General features: G+C 50.3%; 1 protein-coding gene across 3 annotated transcripts; it reads right to left on the reverse strand.

Annotated features, from left to right (window-relative positions):
• Positions 1–1129: 1129 nt before the first annotated feature.
• LOC111860573 (zinc finger protein GLIS2-like) lies at positions 1130–24440 on the reverse strand. 3 transcript variants are annotated; one of them, XM_072711958.1, is made up of 7 exons: positions 23584–24440; positions 9309–9615; positions 8684–8817; positions 6357–6539; positions 6035–6168; positions 5270–5388; positions 1130–5173 (listed from the first exon to the last, which is right to left on the reverse strand). In XM_072711958.1, exons 2-7 carry the CDS (start codon positions 9502–9504, stop codon positions 4473–4475), a joined length of 1467 nt encoding a protein of 488 aa, XP_072568059.1. In that variant the 5' UTR covers positions 9505–9615; positions 23584–24440; the 3' UTR covers positions 1130–4472. The 3 variants fall into 3 exon arrangements, with proteins under 3 accessions (XP_072568059.1, XP_072568058.1, XP_072568060.1); XM_072711957.1 differs by having other exon boundaries at positions 9309–9552; positions 23584–24439; XM_072711959.1 differs by having other exon boundaries at positions 8684–8814; positions 9309–9552; positions 23584–24438.
• Between the last annotated feature and the right edge of the window lie 701 nt (positions 24441–25141).

Below are 25141 nucleotides of genomic sequence, written 5' to 3' on the forward strand. Positions count from 1 at the left end.
GACAGGAAGCAGCGAGTAGTTATTAGAGGCACAATGTCACAGTGGGCCTGCGTTCATAATGGGGTACTGCAGGGTTCAATTTTAGGACCACTATTGTTCCTAATTTACATTAATGATATTGACAACAATACATACAGTAAACTGGTTAAATTTGCAGACGACACTAAGGTGGGTGGTGTAGCAGATACTGAACTAGCACAGAGACTACAATGGGATCTTGATTAAATTAGCAACTGGGCTGATACCTAGCAGATGTAATTTAACGTAGATAAATGTAAGGTAATCCATGCAGGGAGCGGAAATATAAAGTATAGTTATTTCATGGATCCCTCTGAAATAAAAGAAGCTGATTATGCGAAGGACCTCGGTGTATGTTGATGCTTCCATGTCCCACTCTCACCAGTGTGGGGAAGCAATTAAAAAGGCCAATAGAATGTTGGGTTATATCTCCAGGTGTGTGGAGTTTAAGTCAAGGGAGGTAATGCTAAGATTATGCAATTCCTTGGTAAGACCCCACCTAGAATATTGTGTGCAGGTTTGGTCACCATACCTTAAGAAGGACATTGCTGCCTTGGAAAAGGTTCAACGTAGGGCTACAAGAATGATTCCTGGTCTTAGAGGAATGTCTTATGAGGAGAGGTTAGCTGAGCTGAATCTGTTCAGCCTCGAGCAAAGGAGATTAAGGGGGGACATGATCCAGGTGTATAAGATTCTAACGGGTCTGGATGCTGTTCAGCCAAATAGCTACTTCAATATTAGTTTAAATACTAGAACTTGTGGCCATAAGTGGAAATAAGAGGGACAACATTTTAAAATGGATTTGAGAAAGCGCTTCTTTACACGGCGTGTAGAGTATGGAATAGTCTTCCTGTTACTGTAGGGCAAGCTAAAACCCTGGGTTCCTTTAAATTAGAGCTAAATAAGATTTTAGCAACTTTGAGCTATTTGTTGAGCTTGATCACCCCAATGGCCTCCTCTCATTTGTAAATTTCTTATGTTCTTATATAATAGTCACAGTCTGCTCTGTAACTTCTATATAATGAACACTATATAACTGCCAGTACATGGTACAGAGTCACTACATAATATATTGTGTCACCGTTAAGACTATAATAAATGCACAAAAACAAAGTATCAAATTCATCTTTATTCATTTTTTTACTGACATCATCATCATCGTCACACACCATCGTCAAGGTCATATACGTCCCCTAAAACAGGATCACAGAGCTATATGGTACCAACTGGAGACTCAACACTTCTACACATCCTGCCTCAGAACGTGGAGCTGGGAAAATATACATATATTTATATATTTATATAGTCATTTCATACACCGTAGTCCGTCTGTTTTTTTTTCACTTATAATAGAAGGCACTTAGAACCATTTAAAATACTGATATTAAAATATTTTAATGTGCAAAAAAAAATCAAGATACTGGCCTTGTTTGGCCGTCGTCAAACAATAACCCTTTGCGCACTGATACCCCATTCTAGCTGACATCCCTCCCCAGCGACTCTGGAAACCCTTTTAATAGCCAGATTTTTATACTCATATTCAGGGTTGGTGGGGAGGATGCCTGAATTATTCCTCTGGCTGATGTTGTAATCGTTGTACCGTGACATCCCCTGCAAGAAGCAAACGATTTCATCTTGGGCAAGGAAGAGGGCACTGTGATCTGACAGTATCCTACAGCATGGAAATACAAGCAGTTCAGCATAATCTGAAAGTACCTCACAATAGCTAAATGCATGGCTGGGAGCCACACGCCATTTTACCAGGTCGCAGTTACATTATTATACACTATAGCTTTATCAAAGACTGGGGAGTGTTTTATATACACTAGGGAATTTAGGTGTATGTTTCATATACAATGTTTTCTTTGTAAATGGCCCTCAGTTTTATGTCCACAAATATTTAGTGTATGGATGGTCTATTTATGGATTTTTTTCAATTCTCTGTTGGCCCTGTTGCTTGGGTCCAACAGATCGTGGGCCCGTTCGCTCTACATCCACGCAAAGTGCTTTGAGGTTCCCTCAAAATGTCATAAGGGTTAATGTGTACGTCTAAACAGCTTATTTCGTATTGAAAGGTGTGGAGCCCGCGTCGGGTCCGTGTCGATGTGGACCCGCCCCGGGCAGAGAGCCCCCCACGCCCGCCTCTCTCCAAGGGGCAGGTCCAAAGCAGAGCAGCCATCACAAACGAGCAAAACAAAGAAAACGAAGCAATGTCTCGTCTAACTAGGAAATGAATAACAACGATTATTATTACCGTTCTCGACAATCACAACACGGTCGATCAGACTGAGGAGCACGTGCGCGGGAATGTCCTGGGTGATTGGAGTTTCTCACCCCATGTCACTTGCACGTAATGTAGTATTTTACATCGGTGCTGGCGTGAGTCTGGGATCAGGGCTTACCAACCCACTTGCACCCCCTGCTGGATTCGACAGGTGAAACACCCACTATGCTACGCTAGATGCTATGACACAAAACCAGCCTTTCAAAGAACTGGTCAGTGATGCTTTGCCACAACATGTTGTCGTCGTTATATTTTACTCACTATTACTAGTGTAAGTGAGTTCTGTCATTTAGCGTGTCGTTTTTCTGTTACATTTATCAAAGTTATACAGCTGAATAAGTAACTAAAACACATCAGATACAGCAGCAGGGCTTCTAGTTGATCTTTTTTAAGCACCCGTTCCTGGTTCATAATAAGACTCTTTTACATCCACAGAACTACATTTCGCGTTAAAATGAACTAGAATATCCCAGTAAACATTTGTTAATGTTCTAGGCTTGGTCCATACAGGTGGGCAGGGTGCAATGCATCATGAGTCCAGCAGGGGGCGACAGATGGCTTCAAATGTAAATCAATACATAATGACAGTTAAAACTGTTGAATGTCAGACTTGGCCTGCACATGCTCTTTAACAACCCCCTGTCAAAACCGCTGGCCAGCAGATGTAGCCTGTATTACAAAACAGATCTGCTCATCTCATTAAGGAGTCTTTTTTTTATAATGGGGCAACTGTTATTGGTGGTGGGGACTGTTGTGAAAACTAAAAGAATTATGGGAGTGTCCCTGTTTCTGCCCTTTTCTGCCTGTGGGTTTGAGACATGTCGTCAGATCAGTGTTGATCCATGCTCAATTTCGCCGCCCTGCTGCCTGGTCAAGGTGGATGCTTTTCTGCCCCACCTGCCAAGAAAGCCTGGGCTTGTCTTTTAACTTTACTGATGTCTGTAACCCACACTTGAAAAAGAACAAGGCAGGACACCCCCACAGCAAGACAGATCTTTGACTCCCCAGTTACATCCAGCAAACGAGGATTTGAACCATCACACTGATGATTCCAGAACTGCTGGAGAGAAAATGTAAAACAAAAAAATCTAGACAGACCACTGTATCACTGCCATAGTTTGTGCTCAAGTGGCCAATTTTTTTCTTAACTTCACATCAGTCATTTGGTAGGTAACAGGTATGTGTGTGTGTGTGTGTGTGTGTGTGTGTGTGTGTGTGTGTGTGTGTGTGTGTGTGTGTGTGTGTGTGTGTGTGTGTGTGTGTGTGTGTGTGTGTGTGTGTGTGAGAGAGAGAGACAGAAAGATAACGATAACGTATGTATTACATGGGGGCAATGTGTGTCTCAGTGAGCTAAGCCTCTGTGGCTGTGATCAGAAGGTCACCGGTTCAAACCCAGCCTCAGCATGTCTGCGGGTCCTTGGGCAAAGGCCCTTAACCCCCAGCTCCCTGGGCACTGCAGCAGGGGGCTGCCCTTCACTGCCAGCTTTCTCTCACCTACAGAGATCAAGCTGGGGGAGACGTAAAGAGAATTCCCCCACAGGGATCAATAAAGTATCTATTATTATGTGATGAAACCTGTTACTTTGACCTTGTGGAGACATTTTTTCAGAAACCCATTTTTATAAAAAAAAATCTTTGAATGTAATGAGCAAATTAAAAATGCCACAAGCCTTGTGTTTTGTTTGGTTATTTATGGTTAAGGTTAGAGCTGGGTAGGGGTTAAGGTTGTCATTCTTGGGATTAGGGTTAGGGTTAGGGTTAGGCCCCCAGAAATGAATGGAGAGTCCCCACAAAGATATGAATACAAACCTGTGTGTGTGTGTGTGTGTGTGTGTGTGTGCGTGTGTGGAGCGGAAATCAGACTGACGGTAACCAGCAGTTCTGCCTATAGCACTATGGCTCGCTGCAGTCCATTGCTGATACACAGCCCCAGGTCCCCTACTGGTATTACTGGTGGATTCCCACACCTGATGGGAGTAGAGGTATGTGTGCTCACCCCAGATGAGCTGGTCCACTGCTCTTGTCTTTGGTCAGTTCAGGAATGATTGGACTGTTTTTTTCTCGAAAACTGTGTGGTTCTGCTTCGAACCTCATGCCATGTTCCCTAAATGATCCTGCCCCCATTGGCCCCACCCCACTGCCTGGCCCCACTCTCCCCCAGTACTCTGGGTCAGTTAACCACGGTCGGTTTGAGCTTCACCGTGCCTGGTGGGATAACCACCCAAGACAGGGGATCATGGCTGCCCCCAGTGGAGAGGTTAAGCACAGCCCCCGGAAGATCCTCAGACCCTTCGGCATCCTCCTCCTCCTCCTCCTCGCTCCTCTCTCCTCTGACACTGCCCCACCTAGCTCGTATGTGGCCCCTCCCCCTCAAGCCTAGCTCCGCCCCTATGGGAAGGCCCAGAGCAGAGAAGGCCGGAGACAGGAGGGGTGACTTGCCCAAGCCCAGGGACCCACCATTGATGGAGAAAATGGGGGCCCTGGCTAGCCCAGAGCGGGAGGGGGGCAGCGAGCTTGGGTCCATCCCCTGGGACCCGAGAGCAGAAAATGGCAGTGAGCCACCTAGACCAGGCAGGAGGGCAGCACCAGCGCCTGGGATGACGATGTGGGCCCCGCCCACATAGGGCAGCTCCGCCCCCTTGAGCAGAGCCCCCACACTGCCACGTGGGACTGGCTCCGGGGCCACAAAGTGCCCGTGGGCTTTGATGTGCTTACGCAGGGAACTGGGGTCCGTGTAGCGCTTCAGGCAGCCGGCCATCTTGCAGTAGTAGGGCTTATCCACGTAGTGCGTGCGCGTGTGCTTGAAGCGGTCACTCGAGTTGGAGTAGCGCTTGTCGCAGCCCTCATACGGGCAAATGTAGGGCTTCTCTCCTGGGGGGGCGGACAGGGAGCCAAGGCAGAGGGTGGAGGGTTAGGCTCAGTGTGTGAGTGGGCGTACAGATATGTGTGCACGAAGCTCTTCTTCACCTGTGTGGGAGCGGTTGTGGATCTTGAGGTTCTCTAGACGGGAGAAGCTCTTGTTGCAGGTGGGGCAGCGGTGGGGCTTCTCGTTGGTGTGGGTGCGGATGTGGATCAGCATCTTGTACCTGGGCAAATGGGGGTGGGGTCACATACTGGGACATTCCCCACTTCATATATGTCTAGCACAGTATTTGTCAATCTGCTCCTCCAGTCATGGACAGTCTGGGGGTCCCTGAAGACCAGTTTGAGAAACACTGGACTTGCAGACACACCCGTGACCCAGATAGTGCATAATGTACTCACACTTACAGCGTACACTAACAAGCATTAGATCGGTGTATGTGATCAGTAAGGTATATGCACATACCCACAGGTTTGTAATTATATCTATGTGGGACTCTCCATTCATTTCTATGGGGAAAACACTAATCCCAACACGACGACCTTAACCCCTAACCCCACCCTAACCTTCACCATAAATAACAAACCACAAGCAAAATACGAGAATTTTGGCATTTTTACTGTTTTGACTGCATTCACAGATCTTTGTGGGGACCTGAAAAATGGCCCCCACAATGTTTACATTCGGTTCCCACGAGTTAATAAACCTAATCCACAGACACACACACACACACACAAATCCTCACCTAAGGCTGACGGACACACCCAAGTCTCCCTATTCCGAGAGCGAAATGCTCAAAAGGCAAACATTGGCGCACACGGATGTGGAGGCATGCAGATGCGAGGGAGAGCAGACATACACACACACACCTGGCATTGAAGCCCCGCCCTTTCCGGGCACAGCCTTCCCAGTGGCAGCAGTACCCAGAATTCTTTTCAGGCTTGACGTGGAAATCATTGACATGGTCCACCAGGTCCTGAAGGGAGTCGAAGAGCAGGTGGCACTATGGGGGGAGGAGGGGGGGGGTCATAAGGCTATCTAAACAGGAACTGCAGAAACCCTGCATGTTTGCAGTTAAAAACTACCGAGTTTTTTTGAAAACCTGAGTCCTCGTAAGAGCCCCCACCCCTTTCCAAGAGCTGAACGTCACTCTGGACTTTGTGCGTTTTATGACGCTTCCTCGTTCCTCACCTTCGTCCAGCGGCAGGCAAGCTGCTCATCCGCAGAGAGCTCGGGGGACGCGCTCGTCTCCTTGGGCTGGCCAATGAACACGGAGGATGGCAGGTGGAACCCGCCCCCGGCGCCGACCGGCAGGAAGAACTGGAATGCCTGAGGGGAGGCCCCACCATCTAAGTACCGAATGTAGGCGGAGTCCTAGACAAGAAGATGGGAGGAAAATTAGCGGTGAATGGAGGTATGGAGAAAAGGAATGTGGCAGAGTGTGGGAAAGAATGCTCGGACTCCCGTTAAGAGGATTAAAGGCAAGAATTTACTGGCTCTATATTTTTTATGCAAATACTGTTTATAGAGGTTGCCATGCAGACGGCGCACACCTAGCAATACAGCAGCAGCACAATCTATACAGTTCCTGGCGTTTTATGCTCTGGGTCGGGCTGATGTTTACGCTCCACTGTGTCTGACCTCAGTAGTTTATTTCTCTGTCACATGTCAGGAGGAATTGAGCTTAATGTCCATGAAACAGTCCACCTCTCTGCTTTATTCCCGACAGCCCCCCCCCCCCCCCCCCCCCGCCTCAGGGGGTCCACGGAGGTTCCAATGAAACCTGAGAAGGGGGACCCTTTTAAAAAAGCCGCCCCCCCCCCCCCCACACACACTCCAGAACAAACAGCCGTGTACTGAAAGTAGGCTCCATCGGAGTCACGGGAGGGTGGCCGGAAATGGAAAGGTTTTCCGGATCTCACGCAAGCCTGGTGAGTCCAACACAAACTCATGGAGAGGATTCCACGTTTCCAGCCCATGTTGGATGCATTATCCGTCCCCCCACCCCGGGCAACATTACCCCGTCATATGCCATCTCCTCAGTAATACAAGAAGCAACCTGTTTGTCCAACCCCCCCCATCTCCAGTGAGGGCTTTCAGTCACATTCCAGAGAGACGTTTTCCATTATCCCTGTGCCGGCCCCCTCCCACCGCCATTCGGGTTCACGTGGGGACACCAGGGACTTGGCGTTTTGCTGCTGCATTGTGTGTGTGTGTGTGTGTCTGCTTTAGGTTTATATTACATTGTGGGGACCAAATGTCCTCCATAATGTGATTAAAAACCTGTTATTTTGACGTTGTGGGGACCATTTCTCAGGTTCAGATCTCAGAAAGATCTGTGACTGCAATCAAAAAACTAAAAATGCCAAAGTCTCGTATGTAGTTTGGTTACTTATGATTAAGGTTTGGGTCGGGATGCTCCAAATCATATCAGTATTATATTGTGCATAATCACCAGCGCTTCAGATGACAAGCTAAACGTTTGCTGGATGCCAGCTTTTTGGTACTATGCGGATGTTTATTTATACCCATAATTTGTTAAGCAGATTAGTAGTATGGCTAAAATATTAATGAGATGTGTTTGGTGACACTCAAAAGTTAGTAATCTATATAAACTTATATCTATATAAACTATATAAACTTAATCTATATAAACGTATCTTTAAGTTTATTAAATTCAGTTAGCAGAGCACACAATACTGCTTTGGTATACTATGGTTTGGTATACTTAAGGGTGATAGGCACTGTAGCAGGGCACACCACACAATACTGTTTTGGTATACTATGGTTTGGTATACTTAAGGGTGATAGGCACTGTAGCAGGGCACACCACATAATACTGTTTTGGTATAGTTTGGTTTGGTATACTTCGGTGCGATATGCACTGTAGCGGAGCACACCACATAATACTGTCTTGGTATAATATGGTTTGGTATACTTAAGGGTGATAGGCACTGTAGCGGAGCACACCACATAATACTGTTTTGGTATAATATGGTTTGGTATACTTAAGGGTGATAGGCACTGTAGCGGAGCACACCACATAATACTGTTTTGGTATAATATGGTTTGGTATACTTCGGTGCGATATGCACTGTAGTGGAGCACATCACATAATACTGTTTTGGTATAATATGGTTTGGTATACTTCGGTGCGATATGCACTGTAGTGGAGCACATCACATAATACTGTTTTGGTATAATATGGTTTGGTATACTTCAGTGCTATATGCACTGTAGCGAAGCACACCACATAATACTGTTCTGGTTCAGTGATTTATAATTGTTGGAGATTGCCTATCGTGACTCACAGGGGCTGTCAGCTGCAAACTCTTCTAGGCAGGTCACATGTGTAAGAAGTGGTGTAACTATCATCGCTGGGAACCAGCACCTGACAGGTCAACCACAGAGACTCTTGGAAAGTCAAAGCTTAAAATTTAGCAATAAATACAAAGTATGTACCAGTTGCCTAGTAACCGTCACCCTGAGGCAGTGTCCTGGAGGCCACGCCCACTCACCCTGGAGAAGAGCGAGGTGGCCCCACTGCAGATGGACAGGTCCGGCGGGGAGGGGGTGTGCAGGGAGGAGGGAGACACACTGAGGTCGATGGCAGGGGGGGTGTGCGGCTCCAGCTTCTCTTGAGGGACCCCTGCTGGCGGAGAAGGGCAGGGCGGGTGATAAACTGGACACTTACGTGTCAGATACCTGTTACCTGCACACGATAAAATACTGCAGCTGCAACTCAATACACCACATGGTCCAGTCAATATTTCATTTAATCACTGACAAGCCAGTATTTTACAGCAAAAGTCAGTATGTTCAAACTGGGGTATGGGGTGTAGCTGAATTTCCATAAGCAACTGTTACTGTAATCTAGCCATATCTACTGGGATTGCTGTTGGTAAACTAGTCATTTATACTGGGATTGCTATTGGTAATCTAGCCATTTATATTTGGATTGTTATTGGTAATCGAACCATTCATGCTGGGATTGGTACTGGTTTAAACATTATAATACCTCAGCAATGTGCTGGAGCTGATGCGGTTGTTTGTCGTTTTTACCCTTCCTGTGTGGAATGCTGCTGGGTTCAAGCATGTCACTTTAACCCCCCCCCCCACCCCCACCCCAGGAGATGCGCTGACCTGTGGGCGGGGAGGCCGGGGATGTGGGGACGATGACCGAGATGCCGTCATCAGCAGTGTGGTAGCGCCGGAAGCGCGAGGCGCTGAGCGGTGCGGAGATGGAGGGGGCATAGCTGCTGGGCGTGCCCCGGCCCCCATCGTGCCCGTTACCCCGTCTGGGAATCTTCAGGTCCAGTGGCTCGTCCACGGACAGCATGGCTGCGGCCCAGGGCCCAGGCGACGAGGCCCAGGTACCGCCCTCCTCCTGCACAGAGAGCCAATCACAGAGGGGGTCAGCCAGCGATGACGCCCAGGTACCGCCCTCCTCCTGCACAGAGAGCCAATCACAAAGGGGGTCAGCCAGAGATGACGCCCAGGTACCGCCCTCCACCTGTACAGAGAGCCAATCACAGAGGTGGTCAGCCAGAGACATGGCCAATTACATTCCTACTGTACATAAAATACTGAATAGATTGGAAACAAAAAAACAAATTTCAAAACACACATAGATCATCAGTGCAATTATTTAAAGAATACTTAGGATATAAATAATTATATCTAGGCAATTATTAGACAAAACAAACACAAAGCCCATCCATCCACCCATCTTGTATGACGACTTATCCAGTAGGTGTTAGGGGTGACTGGGCCCATTCCAGTAAGCAGAGGGCAGGGGACACCCAGGACGGGATTCCAGGCCATCACAGAAACCATATTCACCATAACACAATTTAAATGCACCAGCTGAGCAGTTCAGCAGATACATGGTTTTAGAATACGGATGGAAACTGGAGCAGCCAGATGAAAGCTGTGCAGCCACAGAGAGAACAAGTAAACAGCAGATACAGAGGACCTGAGGTGGGAGTCAAACCAACCCACAGTGGCGTGAGGCTACGCTGCTAACCACTGCGTCACCAGCTACCATACTGAAGTATATATTGCTCAGCAGAAAAAAAACAATATTTCTTCGTTTTTTTATTTTTAAAGGTATTAACTTTGGATTTATCCATAAATACGGAAGATGATAAGTGTGCTGGACATTTTGATCGCCATTTAAAATTCTGTCCTCTTTATGGTAAAACAAAGGTCACCTACGCAGTGCCTCCCTGGTATGTCGGCAAACACTGACACCTTCCCCACACCCCCGGCCTGCGCCCGCCCCCTTTCTGACCTTTGCTCGCAAACTCACCCACAGGAATGTCGGCAATCTAAACCAGATGGCCTCACGGCCCCGCCCCGACCCCCCCTAAGGCGAAAAGCAGAAGGTTTCCAAGTCCTGACACTCAACACGCAGCTGTACACGCCGACCCCACGCTCCCCTACCCCACACGCCGACCCCGGGCTCCCCTACCACACGCCGACCCCGCACTCCCCTACCCCACGCGCCGACCCCGCGCTCCCCTACCCCACACGCCGACCCCGCGCTCCCCTACCCCACACGCCGACCCCGCGCTCCCCTACCACACGCCGACCCCGCGCTCCCCTACCACACGCCGACCCCGCGCTCCCCTACCCCACACGCCGACCCCGCGCTCCCCTACCCCACACGCCGACCCCGCGCTCCCCTACCCCACACGCCTACCCCGCGCTCCCCTACCCCACACTCCGACCCGCGCTCCCCTACCCCACACGCCGACCCCGCGCTCCCCTACCCCACACGCCGACCCCGCGCTCCCCTACCTCACAGGCCGACCCCGCGCTCCCCTACCCCACACGCCGACCCCGCGCTCCCCTACCCCACACGCCGACCCCGCGCTCCCCTACCCCACACTCCGACCCCGCGCTCCCCTACCCCACACGCCGACCCCGCGCTCCCCTACCACACGCCGACCCCGCGCTCCCCTACCACACGCCGACCCCGGGCTCCCCTACCCCACACGCCGACCCCGCGCTCCCCTACCCCACACTCCGACCCCGCGCTCCCCTACCCCACACGCCGACCCCGCGCTCCCCTACCTCACAGGCCGACCCCGCGCTCCCCTACCCCACACGCCGACCCCGCGCTCCCCTACCCCACACGCCGACCCCGCCCTCCCCTACCCCACACTCCGACCCCGCGCTCCCCTACCCCACACGCCGACCCCGCGCTCCCCTACCCCACACTCCGACCCCGCATGCTCCTGTTCCTCACGCCCAGGCCCCCCTTTCCAGCACAACTCAACGCCCCCAACCTTACTGGCACAGTGAGTCACTGAGGAGTCAGTACCTCCACCTCTCCGAGGGGATCACAGTCACGTTACCTGTGCTATGACTCTACATAGAGTCAGCGCTTGCACAGTCAGTCAGTGCCGACACAGTGAATCACAGAGAGAGCCCATTAACAGATGGACCCAGTATCTCACAAGGAGAGTCTCTCGCAAGCCCCATCTCCCCATGTGCTAACAATTATTTGTGGAAAAAAAGCCACAGCTGCTGTAAATCATTCCTCTCATACAGACTCACTCCCCTCCTCCCCATAGCCCCTGTCGCTCCCAACTCCCCCTATTCCCGATCAGTGGTACCGTCCACCCAGAACAGACATGATTGTGGTGAAATGTTACACTGTGGTCTGAGCCACTGGTGACGGGGGGGGGTCGGGGGTGTGTGTGGCAGTGCCAGCGTCTCCTTCTTGGAACCCAAGCCGCCCGCAGAGTCACAGGAACGCTGACTCCCTGCTGAGTTTCAGTGACCCCCCCCCCCCATTTTAGGGGGAGTGCATATGAACCACACACTTTGCTGAACCTCCTTCAGTTAGACAGTAAAAGGAAGATTTATAACACGGCAACAGGAAGCTTAGAGGCTAAACACCTGGCCTTGTTGACCATGAGGCTGTTCAAAAAAAAGGAATCTGTTAAATTCCTCTGCTGTGCAGGTCACACTGGATGAAAGCAAGCAAACAATGTAATGATACGGCATGATTCTGCAGATATGTTTTCGGTAGTTTGCTGTCATTGTTTGTAACATGTAGAGATCTGGGGGCTCTTAATCAGCACAAAAAATCCCACAAACACCTACGCGGACCCCCCCCCCCACACACACACACACACACACACATACATACATGCCCACACACGGACACGGCAGCACATACATGCACACATGCCTTCACCCCTCATAAACACCCCCGATTTGGGGCTCACGGTGTGTTATGGCCTCCCACTCCCCCACCAGGGAGCCGCCCCCAGACCCCTGGCCCCCTCCACCTACCCCCATCCACTCCCACTGCTTTCCGTGTCTCAGTCTGTCAGTGTCCCCTCAGCCCCCCCCCCCCCCATCACAAAGCATCCCAGCTGGGCAGCGGTGCCGCAATATCTGGCTGCTCGATTTTTTTTTTTGGGGGGGGGGCTGTCCGACCCACGGGAGCTGAGGAGGGAGATGGGGGGGCCAGCTTCACGACAAGCCACCTCCCACCAGTGAGCTGTGACGAGTTCCCTGAAGCTGGGTAATTAGAGCCTTACGGGTGGATATGGGGTCCGGGGGAATGAACCAAACCTTCCACCTTCTGCATAATGAAACACCCTCAGCTACTTCCTTCCAGGCTGGCTCCCTGCGGAGACACGTCTGTGGAGCTCACGCCCCCACCCCCCGCCCCCCCCGGGCAGGAAAGCTGTACCCTGGGTATCCTGAGAGCAGGGCAGCATGGCCACAAGCAGCAGGTGGCGCTGCAAGTGTGGAAATGGATGTGTGACCTGTGCTGCGTGGTGCCCCCCCCCCTGCATCCTCACCCAGGCACCTCCCTCCCTTTCTGTCATCGCTGCCCCCCCCCCCCCAAAAAACCTTGTACAAGCCACCTCCCCCCTGTCACACACCCAAACCACAGGCACTCGGCATGGGCTCCTTTGCCTCAAACAGCCGCCCCCCCCAAACACGCCCGCACAACCCCCCCCCCCCACCCCCGCAGCATTGCGAAAAGCACAGAGATTCTTTCCTCCCCCCTCACCCCCCCCCCCCCCACCACGGCCAGCCCAATTCTCAGACAGGAAACCTCACTTTCCACTGCTCCCTGGCCTGGCCTCTCCCTTCCCTGGCCTCTCTCTCCCCCCCCCCCCTTCTTTCTCTTTCTTTGGCTTTCTAACTGCCTCCGTTCGTCATCGCGTCTGCCTCTAGTGCCAGCCCCCCCACCCCCCCATATCCTCCCACTTTGGGAGGCTGCTAATTGCACTGACTTCCTCATGCGCCGACTCCCATCTTATCCGTGGTGACCTGAGGCTCCGCTCTCACCTTCTTCCCATTCCCTCCATCTCTCTCTCTTTCTCTCTCTGTCCGTCTCACTCTTTCCCTGAGAGAATACCCTTATAAGGCATTATGCAACAAAACAGCGAGTAAAGCAGGACAAAGCCCCATCTTTTCTCGGACTGGAGTCTGAGGAAGAAAAACTGGGAGAAGGGAGAAGGAGAGAGACAGAGTGTGTGTGTGTGTGAGAGAGAGAGAGAGAGGGGGCGAGTGAGAGAGTGATTCTGATGCATTCTGTGCGGGACAGTAGTGAACTGGGCTGAACACACCTGTTGGAAGAATTTAAAGTGTAGGACCATGAGGTAGAGAGAGAGAGAGAGAGAAAAAAGGAAAGGGAGAAAGAGACGAGGGCAGGAGGGCCTCCTACCTAGACACCTGTGGCGTCCAGCCAGCAGGGATTCAGAGCTGGAGTGGAGAGAGAGAGAGAGAGAGAGAGAGAGAGAGAGAAAGAGCTACACAGTGAACCTGGCAGCTAAATGTAGCCCCGGCTGCCATATTGTTAAAGACAAGGAATAATACAAGGCAGGAGGCAGGGCTGTGACCTCACACACACAGCTCTCCTATTTATCTGTCCACACGAATGTCAGAAGCCCCATTTAAGGGAAGCCAGCCGGACTTTCCGAGCGAATGTTCCCTGAGCTGCTTTGTGTCCGTAAACCGGCTTCCAAAATTAACATTTTCAGGTTTTTTTTTTTAAGTCAGCAAAGAGGAAAAGGGAGAGAATGAGACGGAGGGAGAGGTGGAAGGGAACGGTGAAAGGGTTCAGGCACCACAGCCGCGGGGTAGATGAAGCGCCCCGCTGGACGTGGGTACTTATTCGGCTCTGATGTACCTGCACAGGTACCATGGCCAGGGAAACTACAGCAGGAGATTCAGATGCCTGGCAGCCATTTCGGACCCGAGTGAGCGAAACGTCACCAGCTGACTTTTTCCAGAAGAGGAAATCCCAAGGGGCGTGGCCTTTGTGGAAATCCCAAGGGGCGTGGCCTCTGTGGAAATCCCAAGGGGCGTGGCCTCTGTGTTCCCTCTCACGCCGTGACATTGAAAATAAACACCCTGACAAACAGATAAACTGTATTTAAGGTGCTGAGGGAATGTAGCCGGCCTGTTGGGGGGGGGGGGGCATAAATCCCTATAGCTACCCCCCCGGTAGCATAGCTTTCCTTGTGCTTTTTCATTCTGCTCCACAGCATGAAATACTTCAGGCTTATTTAAGGACAGGCTTTAGACCACAGGTTTACTTGCACAAAAATAAAACAATATCATACATGTACATCGTCGTCTGCAGAGGCTGGTAGGATTCCATTTCCCTCTGTCTTTTAATGTCATAATACAGTCACCATATTAATCGTCACAAATATATTTGTGTTGCTTTAATAAAAGCAGGCCTTTAATTAGCAGGTAGTCAAACACTGGCAGCCGAATCTCTCACCTTTTCTCATATTTGCATCTCAGCCAAATTTCCTCCCCCAAGCCTGAAGCTAAAAAAAGGAAACCTGTCAGACTGACTAGAATCCCCGAGTATAAATCTTGTATTTTGGTGTTTTTCCTCGATTTGGGTTCACGGCTTAGGTCCAGCCACAGGAAACATGACACCCGCTTGTCCGTCAGCTTCGTGGGGTGGGGGTCTACCTTGATGTAACCCCACCCCTGTCCGCCTCCCCTACAATCCAGAGGCGATTCTAGGATTTTTTTTTAAGGTGGAGGGCATAAGAGGGGCCATAATTCATAGAGAGAGACCAAATTTATTATTAGCCAATGATATGTTTTGAATCGATGACTGACAGGGGGTGGGGGCACTCCAGGAGACAATCAGCTTTCAGGCAGGACCAGTGGCCCTGTGGCCCCAACCCTGTTTATGCCCTTAGGCATAGTTCGCCGTTCATGCGTTTGACTTTTTCCGGACAGCAGGGGGCATTTTACGGGAGGCCCAGGTGAGGGCCAAGCTGAACCTGAGTGAGTCAGAGCAGCGCCCTGCGGCTTTGTGGCTCTTCCACCCCATCAGATAAAGCAGCACTATTTATTTGTTCAGTCACTGGCCAAGACTTATTACAGCTACGCTCAGCGATCACACCCATCCGACGCACATCTCCCAGGACCGGGATCCCCCCCCCCGACCCCCGCGCTCCTCCCATGATCAGCTGAGCCAACTGGGTGTTTGAGCGAGACCCCCTCTGTCTGGAGACCCTCTGTGTTGGAGGACTCGGAAAAGCTGGACAAAATGCATCACCACGCAGAAACAAACAAAAGGAAAAACAAAGGAGGAGTTAATAAATGCCCTGCCACCGGGGGGGGGCACATGACAGGATGGGGCAGTGTCTGCACCGCCCCCCAACCCCCAACCCCCCCCCCCCATTAAATGGATATGAACCCAAATGACCTTCCTTCCTTATGAGAGATCACATAAATAACTCCCATCTCTTCTCACCCTGAGCCAGTTGGCCTCACTGGGAAAAGAACAAAAATACAACAGCTATCAAACGCAGAGGGAGCACAAACAATACAATATCCTTCCCCTCATCCCCTCATCCGTCTCCCTCTCTTCTCCTCTCCGTCCTTCCCAGCTTCTCGACCCTCCCTCTCTCTCTCTCTCTGTTTACCAGTTTCACTCGCCAAAGCACTTCAGACATATGTGAAAGTTTCTCCCCCACCCTGCCGCTAGCTCGCTTGCTCAGTCCCCCCGCCGCGGTCGGTGATGCAATCCACGGGCCCCCGACTGCAATCGCTGCGCCGTGCACAGTGTCACCCGCAGCGGTTGCCTCTGCACGCCTGACAGCTGATCAGCAATCTGTTCCCAAGCCCAGAAGTCGGCCATTACCAGCCTCGCAGCCTACTGATCTGGAGCAGAGGGGTTTAATGTCCTTAACAGAGCGTGTCTTTGAGCCATACAGAGGATTGGGGGGGGGGGTGCAAAAATATAGAGAAGGAATGTGGGGACATGCTGAATAAATGCGTACGTGTAGAGGGGTCTACGAGACGAAGGGAGGCAGTGAAGCGATTATCTCTCTTTTTATTGGCTTAAAAGTTTATGGCTGACCTCCCCCTGTAGCGTCGCCCACATGCGTTTGCAGCACCAATCAGGAGGGGTAGAAGCATTGCCCCCGCTGGGCCAGTAGAGGCCGCTGTCCATGCAGGCCGGGGGGACAGGGCCCTGAGCGCCTCAGCCAGGGCTGTGGAGGCCAATACCGCTGATCAGGGGCAACGCAGCAGGGGATTCTGGCTCTGTGGAGGTTTAACCATTTACTGCACCGCTTATGTAACCAACTAGGACGGGTTTTTTTCTGGAGATTTGAACTTACAACTGTATTTTTTGCCCGATGCCACCATGCAGTAACTCCTATGCCGTGATCATCACTGGAGGGGTGGGTGGCCAGATTAAAACCCACTCGGATAATCCCCCCTCTGCAGGTGACCTCCCCGAAAACGTCACTTTCCACAAGAATCTGGTCGTTTCCGGAGTTCTGCGGAATCGACCACCCTAGGAGCTATAGCTAAGGAGGGGGCCCGGCGGGCGGAGGGGGGCTGGCGGGTGGGGGGGTGACTCAACCCCGCCGGACAGAGTCGGAAACTTCCTGCCTAGCAGCCTCGCCCATTCGGGGAGCCCCTCCTGCACCTCCCTGTGCCGTTTAGGATCCTGGCTCATAAACCCCCCCCCCCCACCCACCCACAAAAAAAGAGAAACGAAAAAAAAAGAGCACTTCCAATTTTAGCGTCTAGTAAAGAAAGCGTCCACCTCCCCCATTCCAGCTCAGTCCTGGCGAGGGGCTGCTGGAAAGCAGCCCCCAACAGCGGGGATCTCGGGGCCAGATGTGCGTGAGGCTCTTGGGCCAGGGTGTGGCGTCTTGGTGCGAGCCCAGGAGGAGGAGGAGGGGGGGGGGAGGAGGCGAGAGACTGCCTGTTCCAGAAACACCAGGGAGCACTCGGGGCCACAGCAGGGGCAGAAAGTACGGGGGAAAAAAATGAAAACAAAACACAACAGGAAGATGTCAACACAGCAGAGGCCAATTAGGCGACGGCTGACATGCCGGCTGGCAGTCTGGGGATGGTCGCCTGCTTCCTGCGGGCTGCAAGCTTCTGGAAATGTGACAGGGGTGGGGGGTGGGGGTATGTATGATGCCACGCAAGTAGGAGAGCATTCTTGAGGAATCCAGATTCCCACAGAGTAGTTACCCCCCTTCCGGCAGTGCCAAAAACACACACAAAAGTGAACATACACACACACAATGCACATACCCCCCCTCCCCCAAGCGAATGGCACTGAAAAAAGATTGAAATGACAGTCTTTATCTCCCCCCATATCTCTGGCCTCCTCTCTCCCCCCTTCCCTGTATCTCACTCGAGCAGCAAGCTCCTCCCAATCACTGAGAAGCTTTCATCTCCAGCATCCTCCACCCAGAGACAGAGAGAGAGAGAAAAGGAAAGCGAGAAACAGGGAGAGGGAGAGAGACTTAAACCCCCCCCCAGTGCCGGGAAACGGCCTGTCCGAGGTCCAACCCACAGCAGAGACAGAAAGGCTTCTTAAAAAGGCCACCCTCTCGTCACTTCCAAAAGGGGTGACGCAGGCGGTCTCCCACACTAAATAAACCGGCACTCGTGCACAAGGACACACGCGTAACACACACGTGCACAAATGCCACCTAGCAGGCGTGTGCATGGTTACACATGTACAGATAATCGAACGTGCACCCACACACTCACACCCACGCTCATGCATTCTTTCAGGCATACTCATTTCCAGTGTTCGCTGTGTGTACGCACAAGAGGTCTAGGGTGTGGGCCAGTCGAGTAAATAATAACACAAGCCAGCTGTGGGACCCCTGCTATGCTGGGACAGGCTCGCAGTGGTGCAGTGGTGCAGCTGGCAGGGCTGAGCCAGCGGCATCTCAGCTAGGGGTCTGTTTGCTAGCACAGTCTCAGCTAACAGTCTAACAGTATATCTGCTAGCAGCATCTCCGCTAACAGTCTGTTTGCTATCAGAGTCTCAGCTAACAGTCTGTCTGCTAGCAGTGTCTCAGCTAACAGTCTGTCCGCAAATAGCATCTCAGCTAACAGTCTGTCTGCTAGCAGTGTCTCAGCTAACAGTCTGTCTGCTAGCAGTGTCTCAGCTAACAGTCTGTCTGCTAGCAGTGTCTCAGCTAACAGTCTGTCTGCTAGCAGTGTCTCAGCTAACAGTCTGTCCGCAAATAGCATCTCAGCTAACAGTCTGTCCGCTAGCAGTGTCTCAGCTAACAGTCTGTCTGCTAGCAGTGTCTCAGCTAACAGTCTGTCTGCTAGCAGTGTCTCAGCTAACAGTCTGTCTGCTAGCAGTGTCTCAGCTAACAGTCTGTCCACAAATAGCATCTCAGCTAACAGTCTGTCTGCTAGCAGTGTCTCAGCTAACAGTCTGTCTGCTAGCAGTGTCTCAGCTAACAGTCTGTCTGCTAGCAGTGTCTCAGCTAACAGTCTGTCTGCTAGCAGTGTCTCAGCTAACAGTCTGCTCGCAACATCTTTGCTAGCAGCATTTTAGCCAACGACATCTCAGCTAACAGTCTGTCGGCTTGCAACGTTTTTGCTGGCAGCATTTTAGCCAACGGCATCTCAGCTAATGGTCTGTCTGCTAGCATCGGCCCAGCTGGCTGCGTTTAGCTAAAAGCATTTTGGCCAATAGTAGATCAGCTCGCCGTGTCTTAATTAGCTATATTCCAGCTTGTGTCTCAACTAGCCACATGACATCGATAACAGTTTCTCTGCCAGCAGTGCCCAAGCTAATAGCATCCAAGCCAACAGGAGCACAGCAGTCCTGTAAATATCTTAGCCAACACCATGTCAGCTAACAGTATCCCAATTTAAGTAGCATTATATCAGCTGACACCATGTCAGCTGGAAAGGCCTACAACTAACAACGGCGCATTAGTGAACCATTTCTCTGCAAACAATGTCACAGCTATGTGCCACAATGTGTGTGTGTTGGGGTGGGGGGTCAGTTTCCCGTACATTTGGCAGTGGGGCAGTGTGGGTACAGCTTCGTTCATATGAGACGTGAATGAGAAGGCCCGGGGAGGAAGCAGAGAGGCGGCAATGTGATTAGTGGTCAAGGCGGTTATAGTTTAACTTAAGAAGAATGCAGAGTTTCTGCAGGCCAGGGAAGGCAGGCCAGATTCCCTGGCTTGTCCTGGACCTCCTCTCCCCCCTCGGTGGAACTATGTGTGAGGCAGCTGGTTTATACAAGCACATGCCCATGCGCAGACACATTGACACACTCACTCGACGGGATCGTACTTCCTATAAATGCTTCCTCGTATATCGCATATATTTTACCGTTTTCGATTTCTTTGGCCCATTGCTGGTTTATGCCGGCGGTTCCAGTCACGAAGCTGTATCTTCAGCTCTTTGCTCACAATGGCAGGAGTCCTGAGGACCTACACACTTCGCCTCCCTTCGGATGCTCCACCTGTCTGCCATGGCAACACTTGATCCATGCATACTAACGATACATCTGATCCACAAGATTCCTTGACATGCAGCTGGCTTGAAAATGGAGGATATGAAGGATGTGGCGTGACAATACCAACTTGAGTTATATAATCAAGAGCTGAAGCATAATTTCAATACAATTAATATAATTGCAAGGACCCAATTTAATGACTGCGTGTACACGTGGGACTTGTGAGGAGATCTTCCCACCTCAAATTTCAAGTCTAAGAGCACTGACCTAGTTTGCCCATACAGAACCACACACACACATTCACCTTTTCCCCAAAGGAAGATCTACAGGCATGCCTGAAAATCCCATCAGCAAAACATCCAAGACCCTCAATCCGACTTTAGAATTCTGACTGTCATCGTCTGGGCACCTGAGGACGTACCGCTTATGTCACCTGACCACTTTCATGTTCCCATTTTCCCGCCACCCAGAATTAGGCCTCTGTATGAGGATTTCTGGGAACACCGCTGCCACCGTCAGGTACAGATGGTTCGCTGCGTGATTGAAGTCGCCCGACACCCCTGCATCTTTCAAAGGGCTCAGGGACCTTCAAAGTCTCCAGCGCTTCAGAAATACCCGCAAAAGTGCATTCTCATTTATTTTAAGCCTGTAACGTTTTCAAGTTAAACAAAGGCTTCTGATACATATCTCAAGTGAAACGCAAGCATGCTATGTACTGCCGTCACAAGTACTTATAAAGCTACATCACAGAGCAGTTCATACTACAGGAACCCCTTAATCTTGACTTGAGGGCAGGTCCCCAAACGTCTGAAAATCTATTGCGAGCAAATGAAAGAGCTTCTAGAGACCCATAAGTACCAAGATCTGAGAACAGATCCCCAAGTGACTGTTGACTGTATTTACACTGTGAGTTGTACAAATATTCGTCTTATGCATATTGTACGGTTCCTAGTTCTCTCTCAAACTGGTTCCTTTGTGGCTATAAGGCACCTCCCACAAGCACTCGGCAGCGGTTTGGCCATTGATATTTAACCACAGGAGCAGTAATCCTTCCAGCATCCTAGCTATGATAGCATTATAGAGATCGACCCTTCAAATAATTTTCCTGGTTTTTCCAAAAAGACAATGGAAAATGTTATAATGAGGACAAAAGTGGACCCTGTTGAAAATGCACTACAAATAAGATCACCTACTAAAGAGATGAAGAGTTTGGCTGTGTGCTGATGGACAAACAACTGGGAAATACAGACACCGATGTCCAGCAGGCTGGAGTCTATCTGTTGCCAAGGTCTTTCATCCTGTCACATTGCTAACAGCCCAATCGCATCACAGCACTGAGGGTGACTGGGGCGTCACGTTCTCCAAACAGCTTACGGCGGTAAATATTTACAAGCTGCTTTTTTGCATACAGCTTTATTAAAAAATATGTATTTTAATGCTCATTATTATTCATTATTATTAGATACAAATGCAAACATTGAGCCCTCGAGGGAGAATCTCTCTCTCTCTCAGATGTGCATTGCTGTCTAACAGTCTTTTGATTCCAGCACACATTAAGGACTTAAGGTGTCGTTCTCACAGAGACACGCGCACACAGTGAGAATCGCGCGCACACAGTGAGAATCGCGCGCACACAGTGAGAATCGCGCGCACACAGTGAGAATCGCGCGCACACACACACAGGCAATCACACATGTGCAGATAGATACACACCAGTGGGTCTGGTTTTAGAGGCAGCCTGCGGGACTGATGGGAAACAGTCCTGCAGACAATGAGACAGCCCCCCCCCCCCCCCCCCCCAGATGGACCCCGACTACAAACAGCACACAAGAAACCACAAGGTGGCATCACCTCAAACAAAACCCCACCCAGTCCTGACAGCCATACATGTATAATGATAGAAGAAAAGGGGACAATTAATAATCAGACTTATGGTTTATATGAATAATGCACAATTTTACATGCCATTTTAAACAATTCAAGGCTCTGGTGAGCACAGCTTTTTAATGTATGTCCATGACAAAGACAACAATGTCAAATTTAAAGATGAGAATAGTTGTCATACAAGGCCTTCTGAGATTTTTGCGACTTATGATATTATATATAATGTAACCCTCAGCAGAACACACATGATGAATAGGTAGGGGTGGGTGGATGGATGGATATTACGTACTTAAGCCACATTCTAATGCACACATCTGTTTGCCTTTGTACTAAAAAATACATAAAAACAAACAAAACTTCAACAGGCTTGAGTGATATGATATCAGATCAATGCCCCACTGAGTAATCCATTTGTTTAATCAATATTGACCTTGTAGGTGTTGATGGAAGTGTGTGAGGAACCAGGATCTGCAAACAGAAAGGGGCAGCCGGGTAGAGGCTACGCTGGGAAAGACGGGGAAAACAAGCAGCCTTGGATCCGGGGATCCTGGTTACTGGGTAACTCGAGGCTGAGACGAGCGGCATGCAGACCGTGCAGCTGGAAGGGCTGGGCGCGCGGCCGTGAAGGCAGTGACTTCAATTAAAGCACGGCAGGGTGTCGATAACTAGCCAGGCTGAAGGCAACGACGTAACCATCCAGCTGCAAACTAACTCACTGTGTCTTGTGGGTGAAAGGCTGTCGCGACGTTCATGAAATAATACATCGCCTGACCGCGTTTGACCTCTGGTCCGGTCTGACCAGGTCAGTCGCGACTCGGCTCTGAAAATCCGCGACCGCTCAGAGCGGTCTATACACACGCACAGACAAACAAACATACACAAACACATAAACATATACAGTATATGTGTGTCTCTGTGTGTATAGTTTTTCGCTCCCCCTTTGCAAATGGAAATGGTTCCATCGATGGGTTAATATGGTGACATGGACTACCCTGTATAAAAACCCTGATCTACTGTTCTGTCAATAAAGCAACCAGAGACAGAAAAAAAGCTGTTTAATGGGAGGTTTTTTGAAATCGTATAAAGTATTACCTCATACCTTTATTAGTAGGCTATATACTATAGAACTGCCTGAGACACTGGCGATTTTCAAATATTCGTCCATCAAATTACCCATTTCTCAAACGTCATTACTAATGAAAACCATTTTTAATTGTATTTTTAAATGCCTGGCACGGTGTGCGCTCAAAACGAGATATGACAAAGGAAGACGAGCACGGTGCTTTACAGCATGAGCTCCAGCTCCAGATGCTCGCTCGGCGGACCCCCGTTAGACCTAAAGCCGCTCTGCTGGAACATAACAGGTAGCCGGGCATGCGAGGGCTGACAGCCGGAGTCACCTGCGGCGATACGCCCAGTGGGGGTGACGGACTTACAAATGACACGGGTGACATTCGCCCTCGCTTAAGGCGGCGGCGTCTATGACTGATTATGCCGGAGACACTGAAGTGAAACGTGCATCCAAACAAGTGCAGCGACGGGCCGGCGGTGTCACCGTCGGTCGCGCATCGTTTACTCGCATGGGAGAAAAAAATTATTAGAGCTTCCCAGCCAAAAGTCCAAACGCATCTACATGCATCGGGCTCCACACGTACACTCATGCCCTTCATATCCATACATATCGTACGAGAAAGTGCAACATGACGCGACATCTGCCAGTGTAACGCCCAGTGCACGGCGACGGATGGAGGGAGGGTGAGAAACGCCGGGATTTACCTTTGGAGAAAGCCCGTCTTTTCTGGATGTGCTCGGAGTATCGCTTCTACTTTCTCCTCCTTGGTGTGTAACTTTCCATTCACTTCACAGACGGATCGCTCTCGCTGCCGACGATACTTCTCTGTTTTGTGCGCTGTATTATTTTTGAGATGACAGGCGGACGGAAAAACGCGCACCCGCGATCCAAACGTCGAGTTAAGCAGCCGATTTGCGGAGCATTGTCGATGTACTATAAAACAAATGAGTAGCAACATAAAAGATCGATTAGACGGAGAAAATAGTCCCTGTTATTGAACAGTATAAATAACTGATGTCCGTCTCCAATAATTAGAAAAAATCATGCCTCCAAGCGCCCATTTGTAAAATAAACTTGATCGTGTGCGCGCAAGAAAACACCAGTTTAGTGTATATAATAGATATATATGTAAGAAATAGAAAAATTAAAAATAATGTGTTTTTTTTCACAAAAAGGTTGTCTATTTCTTCTTCCATTCAATGCGCATCGCTTATAGGCGACGATGGTCAAGTGCCTTTTCAATGGGTGGTCGTCCTCGGGAGGTGGGAGAGAAAGCGCTGGGAGATGGCGAAAGGGACTCCCTTCTTTGCTTCTTTCCCAGAATGCAGTGTCTTCTTTATTAGTTTGTTGCCCTTGCTTTATTCTCCGCGTCTATCCTCTTCGCCATGAATGAGAGGCGAATCGTACGGTAGTTTCCCTGCGGCCGCCTGGACGCAGACAGCACCCGCGCCCCTCTTCGCTACTTCTCGGACCAGCCCCGGGTCTGCCAGCTCAGCGCATGCCTGCTGCTCCGCCTCTCCGCCGTGGGCCGTCCTCCGTTCCCTTCCAAAGGTCTCTCTTGTCTACTCTTTCCCTGCACACACATACACACACACACACACACACTCCCTCCACTCCCCACCCCACACCACGCTTCATCCACATTGTAAAGCAATGAGTCCTTCCATTTCCCAGTTAAAGCAAAACCGCCCCAATTTCCTTTCTTGGACTGCACTGTCGACTCCCCCCACCCCCCCCCCCCCCCCCACCCCCCCCACTTCAGTCTCCGCTGCTAATCTTACTTTTAAAGTGAATGCCTGTGTTTTAAACATTAATCTAAACCATGGAATTAGACAGGAAACTGTTCAGAGTCTTAGACAAAGTCATACTAAAAATAGGCTCACTTACACAAGCCTTCTCTTAATCAGGTGGCTAATATCCTTCTGCGTGTATTTAATTAAGCGATTTATAACGAAGGGTAATATTGTAAATAATTAAGTGATTTGTTGACACAATAAATAATGACGGTTACATTCCGTTTCTGTGTGTTCACACGCTATTACTCTTGATAATTGTGGAATGTTTTGACCTGTATTGTGATCACAGACGCGCGCCACTTGATTTGGAAATTTGGGAAGAGATGGTTCCCAGGATGAATGGGGTGTGTGTGCCCTGCGGTGAGTTCGCGCCCCGGCTCGGGTTGTTCCCTGCCTTGCGCCCGGATAGGCTCCAGCGCCCCCGCAACGCTGAGCAGGACAAGCCGTTTCAGAAAAGGGATGGATG

This window comes from Paramormyrops kingsleyae, chromosome 5 (assembly GCF_048594095.1).
Source record: "Paramormyrops kingsleyae isolate MSU_618 chromosome 5, PKINGS_0.4, whole genome shotgun sequence".
NCBI classification, from domain to species: Eukaryota; Metazoa; Chordata; class Actinopteri; order Osteoglossiformes; family Mormyridae; genus Paramormyrops; species Paramormyrops kingsleyae.